The following is a 17,114-nucleotide window of genomic DNA, read 5'->3' on the forward strand; positions in this document are numbered from 1 at the left end:
AGTAAACAAACACAGCTAGTCTTGGTCTTGCTAGCTTTTGTCAGGGATATTTGTCTCATACTTAACACCAATTAATATTTTGTAACAGAACTCCATTTCTTTAATTAGAAAATATATTATACAGGTTTATACACACATTGCTGGGTTATTACAAGAGTCAATAAACATTCAATTAACTATAGATAATGGACCATGTAGTTTTCTGAAGTAAATCGCCCATTGTGTAGTTTTCAATACAGATATACCTAATCACAAAGTAAACATTCAATATGTTGGCCATGACCTGTCTACCTAGCTTTGATTAACCAATCAGTTATGTGTATTGTCATCATGTGATGGCTATAAGCCAATTACAAACATGTTTATAAAAAACGGCTACTCAATTACTACACTCAACAACTCATTACCAAATTTAAGGGATAATTTAGTCCCTGTCATGTGTGGCAGGATTAGATAAAGGCATACAAACTAGGGTATGAGATATTAGGAATTATTTCCTAGACTCTTTACCACACCGGGTTGGTGGGCTACAAGCTATTCAAGACACATGACATTTAAGGGATAAACTGTGCATATGAGATGTTGGGGCAAGTGGCATCATTTCACTGCCGTGAAAAAAGTGGCATATTTGTCATCTGAAATAATTTTTGATGAAATACCTGTAATTTGTTATGTTTGGTTTGACCGATTTTTTGTAAGTATGGTTATACTGGCAATGGGCTAGCCTTACCAAAAGGTACAAAAGTGAAAAATACAATATGATGCTGGTCACAATGAATTAACATTGCAGAAAACAATTAATAATATGTCATTATTTAACTTTTGTCCAAGTGATAAAGGCTGACCCTTGTTATCTTTGCCACCTATTTCCCTGGAACGCAACAGGTAATATGAATTGCTTTTCTTTTTAGCAACGTGTTCCAACCAGATGGCTCTCGATTGAGTCCCTGACAGAGAAGATGTACACAACAAAAAGTGATGTGTAAGTTACCATGGAATGGGGTCAGTTGACAGGGTCATATGTTATTTTGTTACTTCTTGAAGCAGTACATGACATCAATTATTTTCCTGTGTTCATAGTATTATAGTATGCAGATATACCAAACATTCCGCTTTATCGTAAAGAATTTCATATGACTAAGGTTTATCATGTGAATGATAGTTTCAGGGGGTCATAGAGGAATGGAATAGTTGACCATTTGTTGGGCAATCTGGAAATATGTAAGGTCAAATATTCAGAGGTCAACATTCATGTTTAAAACTATACATAAAGATTTCTCCAGTCATGAGATTTCGGAAAATGTATAGTTTGGCATCTATGGCCTACCATACAGAAGCCTAAAGAAAAGGTCAAAGGTGGAATTTTGGGCTCCACAGGGGTAATTTGACTTTAATGTTTGTCTTGTAATGGTCTTTTTAAATACAGAATAGTTTGTGCTATCTGAGACATTTTCTTATGCATCAAAATAGATCACCATTAGCAATATATAGGCCTCAATAAGCATTGTGGGCCCCCTAATGACTGGGTCTTAAGGGCCTGGGGTGATACTCCTGCTTCCTCTTCCCCCCTTTGTAAGTGGGACTGTGTGTGATCAAAACCGTGAAAATTATGCACATTTGTTTAAAATTCTATATTTATAAAGTTGTAATATTTGTTCATCTTATTATGTTTCATTTTAGATGGTCTTTTGGAATTCTGTTGTGGGAAATAGCCACTCTTGGTGTGTATTTCTGCAATTAGGAGTACAATGTATAATTTGCAATGTACAGTTTATATTATTTGAGTGCAAGTCAATAAATATGATGTTACTGTGTTACTTATGTTGATATTTAAATAAAGCTTTAAAACACCATGGAAACTGACAATTATACTATTTTCTTTTTTCTTTTTTTTAATGCCATAAATTGTAAAAGATTGTAAAATTGCTTTAATAAATAAGATCTATAACCAAATATCAATACTGGAATTATATATTATATCTAAGGAGTTGGTGATATTGTGAGCTAACTAAGGCAAAACAAAAAGTTACTTATTCTTGTTTCTTTCTTATTTTCTCAAATAATGTAAGTGCCCATGTTAAATCTTAAGACTGTTGGATAAATTAATGAATACTTGTTGTGTGGAAGCATACAACTATATCTTCATTCATTTTTTTAAACAAAAATTAAAACCAATGTAATATTTACATGTGAATGTATAACATATTCTCAGGTGGGACACCTTACTCAGATATGGAAACTAAGTACTTGGCTTATCATTTGACGGAGGGATACCGTATGCCAAAACCTGACAACTGTGAACAGGAAATGTAAGTCTATTTAATTAATTGCTCTTGAAGCACTGGGGGACTAGGCACACATATATACACCCCATTTGCGCCCCCACACACTTTTGTCTGCCATATCCTTCCAAATATGCTATCTACTGCAGATAGAAGTAAATGCTTGTTCAATATGCTATCTACTGTAGATAGCAGTAAACACAATGGTCCAATATGCTATTTACTGTAGATAGCATTAAATATGATGGTCCAATATATATAGTATCTGCCATAGATAGAATTAAATACAGTGGTCCAATATGCTATCTAACTTGGTTTCAGTTTCGTGAAGGAATCAATCTGGCCTTGGTCACCTGACTTCAGAAGTCCTTGGCACATGTCTGTATTTAAGCAGTATTTATGTATAGAATTTGCTGAGCAAGACTTTAACAGAATTGTGCTTGACAACAAGACCTTCTTTATGGCAACAAACCTTAAGTTTGATGAATGTTCTCAGTCATCCAGTTGTAGTAACATGAAATTTGGAATTAAATCAAAATACTGGACTTAGTATTTCTTTAGCAATGCTACGTTGCATATGATACCATCACAATTCATCAGGCAACTGTCCCGCTGACCAGTCCAGTTTGGTGATTTTCTATAAACAAAGTGCTTTTGTTTGTGTTTTGTTGATCCCCTCCCTCCCTGAAACAAAAGTGTGAAATGTTGAAAAATCCCACCTGAAATATCAACTAGTTTTTTGACAAACGGTATCAGACTTTTCAACCCCTCCTTCCATAATGAAAAGACTCTTGTTTAACAAAAGAACTTTAATAGAGGATATCATCAAACTTTTTTGGGGGGGGGGATTTCCTGTGTGTTGTATTTTCCAATGACTTGCTTTCAATCATCTGCCACCATTTAGTATAAGGCAAAAAAAAAAAAAAGTTTTTCTCAAAGCTCACGAGAAATTTTAAAACAAAAGCGAAATGCGATATATTTTTTTTTTTTTTATTCCCGACTTTTTTCATGGCATTTTGAGAAAAAGCCTGATTTTTCGCCGATTTTTTCTGGAAAAAACTATAAAAAATTTTGTTTTGAAATAAAAAAAATTTCCGCATTTCTTTTTGTCAAATCGTGCGATTTTACAAACGCGCGCGCAAGCTTTGAGCTTTGGCCTAATGTGACATACTTATTTTTAATTTCCTTTCTTTTTCAAGGTATGATCTAATGTTGAAATGCTGGCAAGAGAACCCAGATGATAGACCATCATTTCAGGAAATACTTGACATTCTTCTGCATATGACATCACAAGAAAAGGTATGCAAAATATGCATAGAAAAAACAATAAATACATTTGAAAAACATGTGATTACACTTTGATACAAATTTGTCCATTATTTTGTTTATGTTATAGATCTACATGTCAACACAATGCTATCAGAACTTCAAGTATGCCGCCATAAGCCTTGACAAAGATGACAGATAAATGTACACACTTAACCACAGCACCAGTAAGATGGCTGTGCACATGAACTGTTAGGCACTCCAAATCTTAACTCCACCTCCACATTATATCATAGAACTCACCAAACCCAGCCTCCACAAAAATGATAGACAAAGTACCAGTAAGATGTTATGTACATAAACAGTTCTACTTTGGTTCACCATGAGAAGTTTGGTAGTGACATCAATGCTTTTTCACGGTTGATCCACAAGCATGCTAACAAATCGCCTGTGTAGCAAGCATGCATGTATGCTCTGCGTAATAAACTTTACACATACAATTTGATACTTTGACCAGTGTAATACACACCTACATCACTACTGAACTTGAGGTAACCAAAGTATAGGGACTCCAAAATTAAACTCCTATTATATCACAGAACTCACCAAACTAAACCTCAACAAAGATTACAGTAAGATTGTTATACACATAAACAATTGGTCACTCCAAAACTTACCGTATTTCGTCAAATAGTCGCCCCCCTCAAATAAACGCCCCCACCACTTTTTTCAACAAAGAAGTTTCAAAAATGCCGATATTTCCATGCCATCTTGTGTAGTAAGCTTACCAAGTTCCCCACATGGTCGATAATAGCGTCAATAATTGGCGAAAATCTGGATTGGAAACCCGGAAGTGAGCCAGAAGTCTGTGTTTCTAGTTCATATTTCGTCATTTTAGCGGTTTTTATCGTTCTGAAATTGACCTTGAATAAACGCCCCCCTTTGGGAAAATGTAACGCCCAAAGGGGGGTTTATTTGACAAAATACGGTAGGTTCATGTTATTTGTCGAACATGCCAAACCTTACTCTGAATCCTGAGTTCACTGTTAAAGTCTCATTTTGTTTTATCTTGAGTAAGTAACCACCGCATGTAGGCCCTATACCATTTTTCACCCTGATGTGGCAGTGACGTCAGTGCACATTCCATTAGGCGCAGCTTCAATTAGCTAGCAGACACCACAGAATTAAAACCAGAGAACCAGGACTCGACCGCCATATTGATACAGGCATGGAGCAAAAATTGGGGTATTCGGTTTCCTCGGAATGCGCTTTCGAGGCATTCGTTGTCATGCAAGCGCGACATGGATGATCGGCGCATTTGAGAGACGCGACTTGATGTGACCAGCACGCGAGTCTTTAAACGCTTCAGATGAGGCGCAGAATTGTTTTCGTTCGTCTCCAAGCACCGTCGGCAAGGACCCGAATACCCCAATTTTCTCCCCATAGCTGACGGGCAGTAGCGATTATGCGTGGCGGTATAGGGAGTCCCGGTTCTCCTTCTCTAAATTCTGTGGCAGACACTCAAAGTACTGGCATATGCATGCACAAGCTTAAAGATGCCGCATAGATGCGCAGGCAAAACAGCAGCCTCAGAGCATTGACGTCACTGCCACATTAGGGTGAAAAACAATTCTCCCATTTCAATTTTCTGTACTGATTTGCTATCTAGTGCAACCCCAGAGTGCAACATGGGTCCATAGCAAAGATCTTCTAGTATATATAGCTAGATGCGAAGTACTATACATGTTCATGTAACCTTCTTCAACTCATTTACATAATTATGTATACCAGGAAAATGAAAACAAAGGGAACCTGTACAAATGTAATGAGAGTGTCAAATGAGGTGTTGTTCACATTCATGACATTGCAAAGGATTGTGGAAAGGGTAAGGTATATTCTCTGACATGAATATTTCATGGAAGAAGTTTGGAAGAAATTTGTTCTAGTGTATTTGTGACAAAGTTTAAGGTGAGATCAATAATTGTAAGACTTCTCTGTTAAAATCTTGTATATTAATGTTAGGTGTCAGGGCTTAAATTGAAAGCAAATGTGTTTTGAGAAAGATATTTTTAAGATGATAAAAATGTAACAAATCTTTGCAATCAAAATGTTTAACTAACCATCTACCCAGTAATATAATAGTTTTGATATGTTTTTGTTGTTGTTGTTATGTTTTGTTGTTGTTGTGTGTTCGTTTGTTTGCAGTTTCTTTTCCCACTGGCATACATTACCATAGAGCAGGGGTTCTCGATTATATTTGCTCGCGGGCATTGGATGGCTAAGCAAATTTCAAAGAGGTGTGATATTCAAATTGTATTCAAATAAGCATCTGTTTGGTTTGGGCCTTAATATATCCAAAAAACTAAAAGTTTTCAATAATAATATACTAGTTCTTTCAGGGATGCCCTGAACTCCTTGTTTTACTTTTGTTTACTGTACATATCAGAGCTACTCAATGATCAACCACCAGTGGCCCACAGGCCGAATTTGGCCCATGGCTTGCCTATTGAGAATCCCTACAACAGCGTAATAGAATAAAATGAGAAAATATGAAAGTATTGCACAATGTTATGAAACCCAGTAATATTGAAATCAAACAAGGTATGATCACAAGTACCAGTGTGTAATTAGCAAGGATGAACATGTACAAAGCACCTCTCAGCACGGTTGTTTGGTGTATATAGAATTGGCTTCATTATTAACTAAATGCAAAACATAGATGGCGCTATTTATCCTAAATCAAATTTCTTTATTTGCAAGGGTTAGGTGATTAATACTGCCATTAAAACAGCTGGAATAGGTGAAACAAGCAAGAAGGAAATTTCATAAACATAATTTATCAAACAATGAAAGGAATTACTTATATTAAAAGCTTGAAAGAGTAATTTCCAGTAACTAAATAGCGCCACCAATTTTGTCATTAATAGATACTTTTATATATATCTGAAAAAACTTTAAATAAAAATTCCTTTAAAAAAGGAATGTGGCGCCCAATGTGAACTTGGACGTGATATGGTGAATTCCATGGTGTGTAGATTTGGTATTATAATGATTTTTCTAGGGAAGAGTAGAAGATGATCAAATGCAAGAGGAATGTGTTTGATTGGGGAAGGTGTTCTGACAATCCAAATATAAACTTAGTCCACCTCAAATGACCTGTAACAATTTGTGATTGACATTACTTAATTCACCTCGGATGACTTTGATCTGACATTCAACATTTTCGCGCTTACACCAATCATATCCATAACAATTTAACTCTTACAACTTCCTGTCAACTCTCTAATTTAAAACTCTAAATTTCTGTCTGTTTGCCTTTTCTGTCTTATACCATTTAGTACACTACAGTTTGTTACAATTATTAAGATAAGCAAACATTGCTGGGTAGATAACAGGATTTAGTTATTTACTTAATCCAATCATGGAGGTAGTAGCTAGTCAATTTTGGTCTTCAGTGTTTTAAAATACAACAATGTAGAACATGTATAATTAATATGCCGTGTTGTTTGCATATATTTCCGCCCAATTGTGCCACCATATTGCAATAACCGCTATATAGATTCTATGGTAATTAGCAAACAAAAGCCATCAGTTTAAGAGGCCTCGTTAAGTGATCTTATCACTATGGACCACAAGGGTCTCATCCCAATGGCACAGTCCAATAACCTCAATTACATAATCATAGTGCAAAATTTGACCTCAAGTTGCAGAGTATGAGTTTGTGTTCCCAAATTTTCAAAGGATGAATGTACAAATGTATTAGGGTTTAAGAACTGTTCCCATGATAGATGAGCATGTTGTGGAGGTGGAGCGCTTGAATGGGCAGCACACGCACTCTCTGTTGTCTCTCAACATTTTATCTTTTTGGTGGACATAGTGATTGTTGGATTCTACAAATTTATCTGAAGTTGATATATCACCCCTAGGAACATTTGACCAACTTTGGCTGATTTTGCTGACTGATTTAGCGAGTATTTTCGGACATGAAATTCTACAAATGAGTATGGCCAATTCATCACTGTGTAGTAGGATACTATACAATACAGTCAACCTGCTATTGGTTTTACTAACACTACTTGTGTTCTACTGGGCCCAGAACTTGTGTAAAACACCAGTCAATTATATTGATTACAAGGATCAATACAACATCACAATGTGTTGTAGGCCTACATATAGTAGGGCTGAACTTCTACAACTTAAGGTGCCAGCTGATGCTAGACTGCCTACTTCCTTGTGGGATCATTTATCATCTCTTGGTATCTGCGCCAAGCCAAATATGAGGAGGGGGCGAAGAGGGGCAAGCGACATACAATCAGGCTTACCCTTGATACTAGTGATGATACTGGTAGCACTGAGGTTTTTCAAATTCCAAGTTTAGTTTCATCCCATAGACCTACAATCAACAGATGTGGTAAAAAGCAAGTGGCTCGGAATCTTGTGAGACCTTATATAAATACCGAACCCTTAACGGACCTTCGTTTGTGGAATGCAAGGTCCATTTGCAACAAGACGACCACATGTAGTGACTATGTGATCGAGCATGACATTGACGCAATGTTCATAACAGAGACATGGCTTGCTCCAGATGACCCTGTTGTTATCGGGAACTCAAACCCAATGGATATGAATTTCTCAATATAGCCCGCGGAACAAGTAACCACGGTGGCATTGGTTTCCTCTTCAAAACCCAGTTGAGTTTCCGTATTCACAAAACCAACATACAGACTGTTAACTTTGAGCATGCTTGTGTAGTTGACCCTAAGAAGCGTTGTGCACTATATGGTGATCTACCGTCCCCCACCATCTGAGGTTAATAGATTCAAGACCTCTGAATACCTTCAAGAATTTGATGACTTTCTGCAGGAGATGCTGTTGCTTCCCGGCAAGATTGTACTCGTCGGAGACTTTAACATCCATATGGATGAGCCACATAAGCCTGAGGTAGCCCGGTTTTCTGATATTTTGTCTTCGTATGGTCTTGAAAACCATGTTACATTCCCTACTCACATATCGGGTCATATGCTTGATCTGGTTATTTCAAGGTCAGATGAGGCATTAATTAGATACTGTGCTGGTGACCTCCGCTATGGCTCAGACCACAATATGGTTATCTTCTTGCTTCAACAGCAAAAACCACCTCCCCTTAAGGTTACATGTACACTACGGAACTATCGTGATCTCAACATGGAAGACTTCAAGTGTGATCTAGAAAAAGAACTTGCTGTTGAAGCTCAACTTGATGCCGATGTAAACATGAAACTGAACAATTTCAATATTGCTTCTACTCGTGTCCTTAATCAGCATGTCCCATCAAGTACAAGAACACGTAAAATAAGACCAAGGTTCCCATGGTACTCACAAGAAATAAGTGAAGCTCGAGGGAAACACGTAAACTTGAAAGAAGGTTTAGGAGAACTCATCTCCAGTGTGATAGGGACAATTTTAACAAGCAACGTATGCATGTAAATAAGTTGATTGATAGATCTAAAGCTTGTTACTACAAAGATGCTCTTAAAGATGCTGACACCAAACAGACATTCAGAATACTTGGCAGTGTTATGCATCAGAATGTTAAAGCTCTTCCATCATTTGACACTCCAGACGTCTTGAGTAACAAGTTTGCTCTTTCTTTCAATGAGAAAGTGGTCAAGATCCGATCTGGTATTGATAAAAATGTTGTATCTGATCATAAGGATTTGTCTATACGTCATGATATCGCTCAGAATATAGGTGTCAATCTCGAGACCCACATGTCAAGTTTCAAATTTCTCGATGACGGTGAGGTTCATGAGATTGTGGCCAGTTCTGCAGACAAGACCTGTAATCTTGATTGTGTTCCTACTTGGTTGCTAAAAGCAATATCAGTGTTGTTTTACCTTATATCGCTGAAATTGTAAATACATCCCTTCAATGTGGTGTTTTCCCAAGTGAGTTGAAACAAGCTATTGTGACGCCTATACTAAAGAAATCTTCTTTAGACTGGAACGACCTTACCAATTATAGGCCTGTCTCAAATGTCAACTATATTGGTAAAGTGATTGAGAAAGCAGCTATATATCTCAGATCAATGAGCACATTGAGAGTAACGGTTTGGACGAAAGTTTGCAGTCTGCCTACAATTAATGCAGGCATAGCACTGAGACTGCTTTGCTCGTTGTCAAAAACGACATCATGACTGCCATTGACGAGAACCAAGCTGTTTTCTTAGTCATGCTCGATCTTTCTGCTGCCTTTGATACCATTGATCACACAATTTTGTTTAACAGACTTGAATGTGACTTTGGTATCAAAGGCACAGCACTCGAGTGGTTTCAATCTTATATGACTGATCGCAATTTTCAAGTATGTGTTGGTGGTAATATGTCTGAAAGGCACTATCTCAAATTTGGAGTACCTCAGGGCTCTATAATCGGCCCTAAGATATTCACAATGTACTCTCAACCTGTTGCTAACATCATTCGTCAATTTGGCATCCAGTTTCATATTTATGCCGATGACATCCAATTGTATGTTTGTTTTAATCCCACAATACCCGGTGATAGTGCTTGCGCTTTATTTAAGCCAACTGCTTGTGTTGACGAAATACATCGCTGGATGAACAGCAATAAGTTGAAATTAAATCAATCCAAAACTGAATTCTTTATTGCCGCCTCTCAACATAATATGAACAGATTACAGGACACTGAAATCCACATTGGATCTGACATCATTCGTTCCTCTAACACAGTAAAAAACCTGGGTGTTATTTTTGACTCTACCATGAACATGTCATCTCATATCACATCATTATGTCGCTCTATAAATTTCTCTCTTTGGAACATATCTCGTATAAGAAGATTCATCAACAGGGACACAACCAGCCATGCCATGCGAGCCCTTGTTCTGTCCAGATTAGACTATGCCAACTCACTCTTAATTGGATGCAACTCTAGCAACATCACCCGCCTTCAGAGATTGCAGAACAGGGCTGCTCGCATAATCTTTCAAGTTGCTCGCCGCCATTCTACAACTCCTCTTCTCGCTAGTCTTCATTGGCTCCCAGTTAAAGATAGAATCACCTTCAAGACACTTTTGTACATTTACAAGTCACTTAATGATCAGGCCCCTTCATACCTCACAGACTGCATTACCATATATCAATCAGGTAGAAAAGGTCTTCGATCTGCTGCAGACACTTCTCGTCTTGTCATCCGTCGGAATCACTGGGTGGTTGGTGGTGGGGCTTTCAGCATTGCTGGTCCCAAACTTTGGAACAACTTGCCATCATCCATACGGTCATGTCCCACTGTCAGCAGTTTCAAGAGCCATCTAAAGACTCATTTGTTCACCTCATAAGATTTTTTGTTGTTGTTTTCCTCTTTTCTTTTTGTGTAAAGTGCTATGTTCATATTCCTTGAATTTGTAATAGCGCTATATAAGTGCTGGTATTATTATCCTAGTGTATGGTCAAATGTCACCGTCTATCGGGTTCTAAGGCACACGGTAAACTGGTTGAACGCATACAAAGGTCAGGATTTATTTGGTGTTTTATAAATCCTAATTTTGTATTTTAAACAAACAATATACGCTCACCATTTTATCCCGTGCATATCAGAAAACAATAATAAAATAAAATCCAAGCAAATTGTGGTTTTATTTCTGAGCTGGGCATAATTTTAGCAAAACAATTGCGAAGTCAATCTAGCAAGACTGAAATTAGAAGCTTTTCACAAAGTCATGCCTATATTGTGGCGCCTCCGTGGAGGGCGCCACAAAAATACTATTAAACAAGGAATAATTTTGTCAAAGAGGGGAAATTAAAGTGGAGAATGACTCAAAAGCATCTGTATACATTAGCATGATATCACTTTTAGCTGTAAAAGCCTAAAATTTGTTTGCACATGATGTTTTGAAAAATTAATAAATGATCCCATCAAACAACCGTGTCAGAGCATAAAATGTAAAAGTATAGAGTGCTCATGAGAAGTTCAATAATTAAGCAATGAAGTTAAAGGTGATGGGCATGTGTAAGACTTATCTAGATGCATAAATCATTAACTGTCAAATCTGTATTTTTAAAGAATTTCTTCAAATTACGTTTGTGCAAGCAGTGTCTTAGCTAGCCACACATCGGTCTGTCATATTGGACAGGCATTTTACCAGTTGGATGGCCAAGATCAATGACTTTGGCAAATGCTACACTACAAATATAGCTGTTTAAATAGTCTATTGAACTCAGAAATTGATAAAATTCCTGAATAAAAACCATATCAACCTGTTTTGAATTCATTGAACACCAGGTAAGCTCTTTGGTCAAATAGGATGGACAATTGTAATTAATGACAGGCACAATTTGTAATAAGACACTGTATAGCTTCTGTTTGTTTTTTGGTTTTTTATGAATTTATGTAATATAATAAATTATATTCAGATTATTATGTGATACTTGATTAATCTTGTTTGTTTTTGGTCATTTTGTTTCTGTATTTTTTTAAATTACAGTAAGCTTCTGAAATAAGTTTAATGTTTTTAATATCAAATAATAGGCATGTGAATTTATTCAGATGACTGGCAAACTTGGATTTGAAATAAAACACTGAATTTGAATAAAATAGAATGAATTTTATAAAAAGTATCACACATTATTATTCAGATTACATACATACATATACAAATTGTTTATTCAATAATGAATGAACAAATAAATTTGGGCCACCAAAGCGGCATTATAAATCATTACATGAATAAATTACAAACAACATGAAAATGAACAGGAAGAATTAATTGATTTTGGTGAGTCTGTTTTGCAGTCTTCAAATGATGTTGGTTCCAATCATGGAACTGACAGAAGCATACCTGGCAACAGCCTTGGCAACACGTTTGGTGAAGCCACGTTTCTTCAACCCACTTCGGAAACGGTGATGAATTTGGCCGAGTGACCCAATCACAAAGACAAGGATTTTGCAATCAAATCCGCACAATGTAAGCAAGTTACAAAGAGGAGTATACTTTTGGAACTTTGTGTTGTAACTTTCCTCAATGAAAGCATCGAAAGGACAAGTTCAAGTTACTTCCAAAATGAAACACTTCATGTTTTCGTGATCAATGAGAAATAAGTCTGGTTTTCTTGCTTTAATGTCCTGAAAGATGTTTGCGAATTCAATTTCATCATCGTCATTCGTGATCAGGGCACCCGAGATGATCTTTTCACGGTAGATATCAAACCTGTTGTTATTTTTAATTTCCTTTTCAAGGATATTGATGATCCGGTTGTGTCTTGAAATGTAATTGTAACGAAATTGCATGCAGCCGTTTGCTACATGTGAAATTGTATCATATGGATTTCTGCAAAGAGGGCAGGATTTGCTGACCTGAGAAAACATTACATGGACCAATGAATTTGATTCAGCGATTTGGAGTCTAGCTTTGGTGATAAACTTAACCAGGTCGACACTTAAATCACCATTCTTTAAATGCTCCATCGAACATGCATAGTCTGCTTTCTCTAGGTCCGCAAGTCTTCCCTGTGATTCAAGATTTTTCCAGTTGCTTAGTTCAGTTTCAGTCAGTTTCTTTATGATAAAATGATCAATTACTTTGTGACAAACCATAACAGTTTCACCTGCCTTTATGGCATACGGTACGCAAAGTTTTCGTTGTTAACCAACTCGATGGCTATAGTTTTGAGCAGATCCCGTTTAACTCAACCCAGGCTGACTTGCTCAAGCAAGTCTGAATATTTTTTGTGATGATACCATTTTCATCAGTTTCATACAGGGTTCTCACACTGAGACTCTTGAAAAGTCATGGGATTTTGAAATAGAAATAAGGGCATATTGAAATTGACATTTTGTACCCATAAACTGTACGTTAGTCAAAAATTGGGATTTTGGGGAGCATCAACTTAGTATCAAAACACAAAAAATACAAAACAAATCTTATGTTCCTAGTAACATTAGACTACATTCTTTCCGATACAAAAGACTAGAAATTCATATCTGGTGTAAAACTGTGTAGACTCTCATTCATCTGGGTATGTTGAAATTAAGATTTAATTTAAATCTGGTCAACCAGACATACCTATTTTGACGGACGAACCGACGTTGCGACTGAAACCTTCAGTCTTCAGCTGGGTTGTGATGCAAATGACCTTGAGTACCGGACACTTCCGGTATTGATGACAATCGACGAGGAATGTCCTTTATGATCCTGTCCCAGCCGTGTGATAGTTTGGCCCGGACACCGCCACCGCGGTTGCAGAGGGATGGTTGCTCAGCCCTCACCCAGATTGCCTCTTTCACTCCACGCTCTGGTTGACCAGATTTAAATTAAATCTTAATTTCATATCTGGTGTACACCTAAAGTTATTAGGGGTCAAAATTTGCAGATTTTAAGCACCATTTGTGGCTGAACCACTTTAGGGGGGCCTAAAATTCTGTAGGGGGTCTAGAAATTTCTCTTTTTTTTAATTGCTCATAGACATTGGCACATGGTTAATCCATTCTGAACATAATTAGGACCTATAAGTGCACTGTGACATATATCATGGGTCCTTCAAAATCAAAGATAATTTGATTGAACAGTACGAAGTGCTGATTTTGACCCACCCCACCCCTTGAAATCCCAACGAAATTCCGAAATCTATCTTTTTTGGCATTAGGCATTTCAGACACAGCCAGTGAGTGACCACATTCAAAAAGAGGGTCACAACTGATTCAATTAAGAAGAAAATGCCCCTCAAAGAGAGCACTTTGTCTGTTGGACACCTTAAATTCCCAATTTTGATCAAGGTCGCCAAACTTTGATGGCCCGCCATTCGCAAACGAAATGGAATTTGAATTTATTTCTTGTAACCTCACCTAGGGGTCCATGAAAGGTACCCCTGAGCCAAAGGAGAGCAAAATCCAAGAGGGTGGGTGTACACTCAGTCTGTTTTGACATGGACTAACCCTAATGTATAAAGTCTATGGAGATGAGAATCCCGCTATCTCTAATAGAGAACAGGGCTCGATATATCTAAAAAAGGGTCCGCTACTTCTAAGGCTCGATATCACTAATTTAGAATAAGGTTCGCTAGTTCTAAGGTTCGATATCACTAATTTTAAATAAGGCTCGCTATCACTAATTTTAAATAAGGTTCGCTATCACTAATTTTGAATAAGGCTCGATATCACTAATTTAGAATAAGGTTCGCTAGTTCTAAGGTTCGATATCACTAATTTTAAATAAGGTTCGTTATCACTAATTTTGAATAAGGCCCGCTATCACTAATTTAGAATAAGGTTCGCTAGTTCTAAGGTTCGATATCACTAATTTTAAATAAGGCTCGCTATCACTAATTTTAAATAAGGTTCGTTATCACTAATTTTGAATAAGGCCCGCTATCACTAATTTATTGAAGGTTCGCTATCACTAATTGCAATTAAGGTTCGCTATCTCTAAAGTTTGCTATTACTAATTTTGATTAAGGTTCGCTATACCTAAGGTTCGTTATCACTAATTTTAAATAAGGCCCACTATCTCTAATTTAAAAAAAGGTTCGCTATCCCCAATCTAAAGTAAGGCCCGCTATCTCTAATTTTCAATAAGGTTCGCTATCTCTAATTTAAATTAGATAGGCATATAACGGGCCTTATTTTAAATTAGAGATAGCGAACCTTATTTAAAATTCTATTACCCCCACGACCCATTATTCAAAATCGCGCACTGTGATTTGTTGGAACGCGTCACGTGACAGACCATTAATTAGCGATAAAGTGTCAAGGGCAACGAACTTTATGTTCTTATATCATCACAGCGCACAGCAAAGCGCACAGCACACCTGCTTATGTAGGGGAGAATGGAATGCCAGGGGGTTATTGTATGTGCATACCTGCTTATAGGGGAGAATGGAATGTTAGGTTGTGTTATTGGAATGTGCATACGCTTTGACTACGTGTGGGCGCTACACCTTGAGGTAAACAACTTGCAATATTTGGGCAAAAAATGTGATATTTTCTCTTTAAATCGCACTATTTTGTGGTAATAGAATAGAAATAAAGGGTGCAGCATTATCCTTTACACGCAAATAATGTGTCCTCGGCAGTAAAATCGTTTAAATAATGGGTTCGGCTGCGTTTTTACTGCCTCGGACACATTATTTTCGTGTAAAGGATCATGCATTACCCTTTATTTCTTAATTAGATATAGCGGGCCTGATTTAAAATGAGTGATATCGAACCTTAGAGATAGCGAATCTTAGAGATAGCGAACCTTAGAGATAGCGGGCCTTATTTCAAATTAGAGATAACGAACCTTAGGGATACCGGGTTTGTTAAAGTTAGAAATTGCGGGCCTTATTTAAAATTAGTGATAGCGAACCTTAGATATAGCGAACCTTCAATAAATTAGTAATAGCGGGCCTTATTTAAAATTAGTGATAGCGAACCTTATTTCAAATTAGTGATATCGAACCTTAGAAATACTGAACCTTATTTAAAATTAGTGATATCGAACCTTAGGTATAGTGGACCTTTTTTGTAATTAGTGATAGCGAACCTTAGAGATAGCGACTCGGTGCCCATTTTATATAATGCAATTCAAGATGGAATTCTCTCTCGCCACACGAAATTATAAAAATAACTTTTGTTACCGCTGTGTTATTATTTTTTGAGAAAAATGCAAAAATAATCACATATTTATCAAGGGGTGTAGTAACACCTTAGCAATGCACAGTGATGTCTACAAGTTTATTTTGTGAGGATATCCGAGGACTGGAAGGATTGCCTTGTGTTACACTTCACAATGCACAGTGATGTCAACGAGCTTATTTTGTGAGGGACGGGGTAGAGTACCATTGTTGTCCTTTACCATGCACAGTGATATCTATGAGTTTATTTTGTGAAGATATCCAAGGGTTGAAAAGGCTATTTTTCCTTTGGAAAACTATTAATAACACTGTAGTATGTTACAAAGTCCTCGAAAGTACCTTATTTTATACGAAGACTCTATTAGAATATGCGATCAGATTATCAGTTATTCTGCGTCGTGTAGATTGGGTTTCAAAAGTTCAATCAAATCGAATCGAAACTCTTGAATTTCTCCATCAGACTTGGACATTACTTCAATTCAGAATATTTGACGTAGTTCTTAGCATGCGGGGTGAAAACAAAGAGAAAAGAATAACTTATACATAAACATCCAACAGTTATACACACATAACGGAATCCTAGAGCGTTAAAGATTATAACCGCTAAAAACGGTCCTATAATGTTAGGTAAAGACATAAATACTGTCACCACGTTCATCACACGGCCTCGGCTTGATGGGTATTTTTGATCTACTATATCAGATGGAATTTGAACGATCCAATACCGCGTGATACTTGCAAAAAACATACCAAAGAAATAGCATACAGCTACAAAGTATGGATTGGGCGAGAAAGGTAGCAGAATTATAGGTATTGCTCCAACGGAGAGGTTGATAGAGTATAATATATACGTGAATTGTGGGAATAATAACATGGAAAGCTTAGTAGCGCAGATGTTGCCAAGAAGTGCTGCCACTCCTGCAATGCTGATGACTGTACCGACTGTTGCAGGACCAGAA

The 17,114-nt window shown here is 37.0% G+C and overlaps 1 protein-coding gene across 1 annotated transcript; it reads left to right on the forward strand.

Annotated features, from left to right (window-relative positions):
• The first annotated feature begins 2,217 nt into the window (after positions 1-2,217).
• On the forward strand, positions 2,218-4,635 carry LOC140165621 (tyrosine-protein kinase receptor Tie-1-like). Its single transcript, XM_072188910.1, has 3 exons — positions 2,218-2,309; positions 3,482-3,581; positions 3,679-4,635. Exons 1-3 carry the CDS (start codon positions 2,233-2,235, stop codon positions 3,748-3,750), a joined length of 249 nt encoding a protein of 82 aa, XP_072045011.1. The 5' UTR covers positions 2,218-2,232; the 3' UTR covers positions 3,751-4,635.
• The last annotated feature ends 12,479 nt before the right edge of the window (positions 4,636-17,114 follow it).

The sequence above is a fragment of the Amphiura filiformis genome, chromosome 1, assembly GCF_039555335.1.
Source record: "Amphiura filiformis chromosome 1, Afil_fr2py, whole genome shotgun sequence".
In the NCBI taxonomy this organism is placed as follows: Eukaryota; Metazoa; Echinodermata; class Ophiuroidea; order Amphilepidida; family Amphiuridae; genus Amphiura; species Amphiura filiformis.

Coding starts and splice junctions, on each gene's coding strand:
- LOC140165621 (XM_072188910.1), top strand. CDS start 2,233: ATGGAAACTAAGTACTTGGCTTATCATTTGACGGAGGGATACCGTATG. Junction 2,310..3,481: donor GACAACTGTGAACAGGAAAT/GTAAGTCTATTT, acceptor TTCTTTTTCAAG/GTATGATCTAATGTTGAAAT. Junction 3,582..3,678: donor ATATGACATCACAAGAAAAG/GTATGCAAAATA, acceptor TTTATGTTATAG/ATCTACATGTCAACACAATG.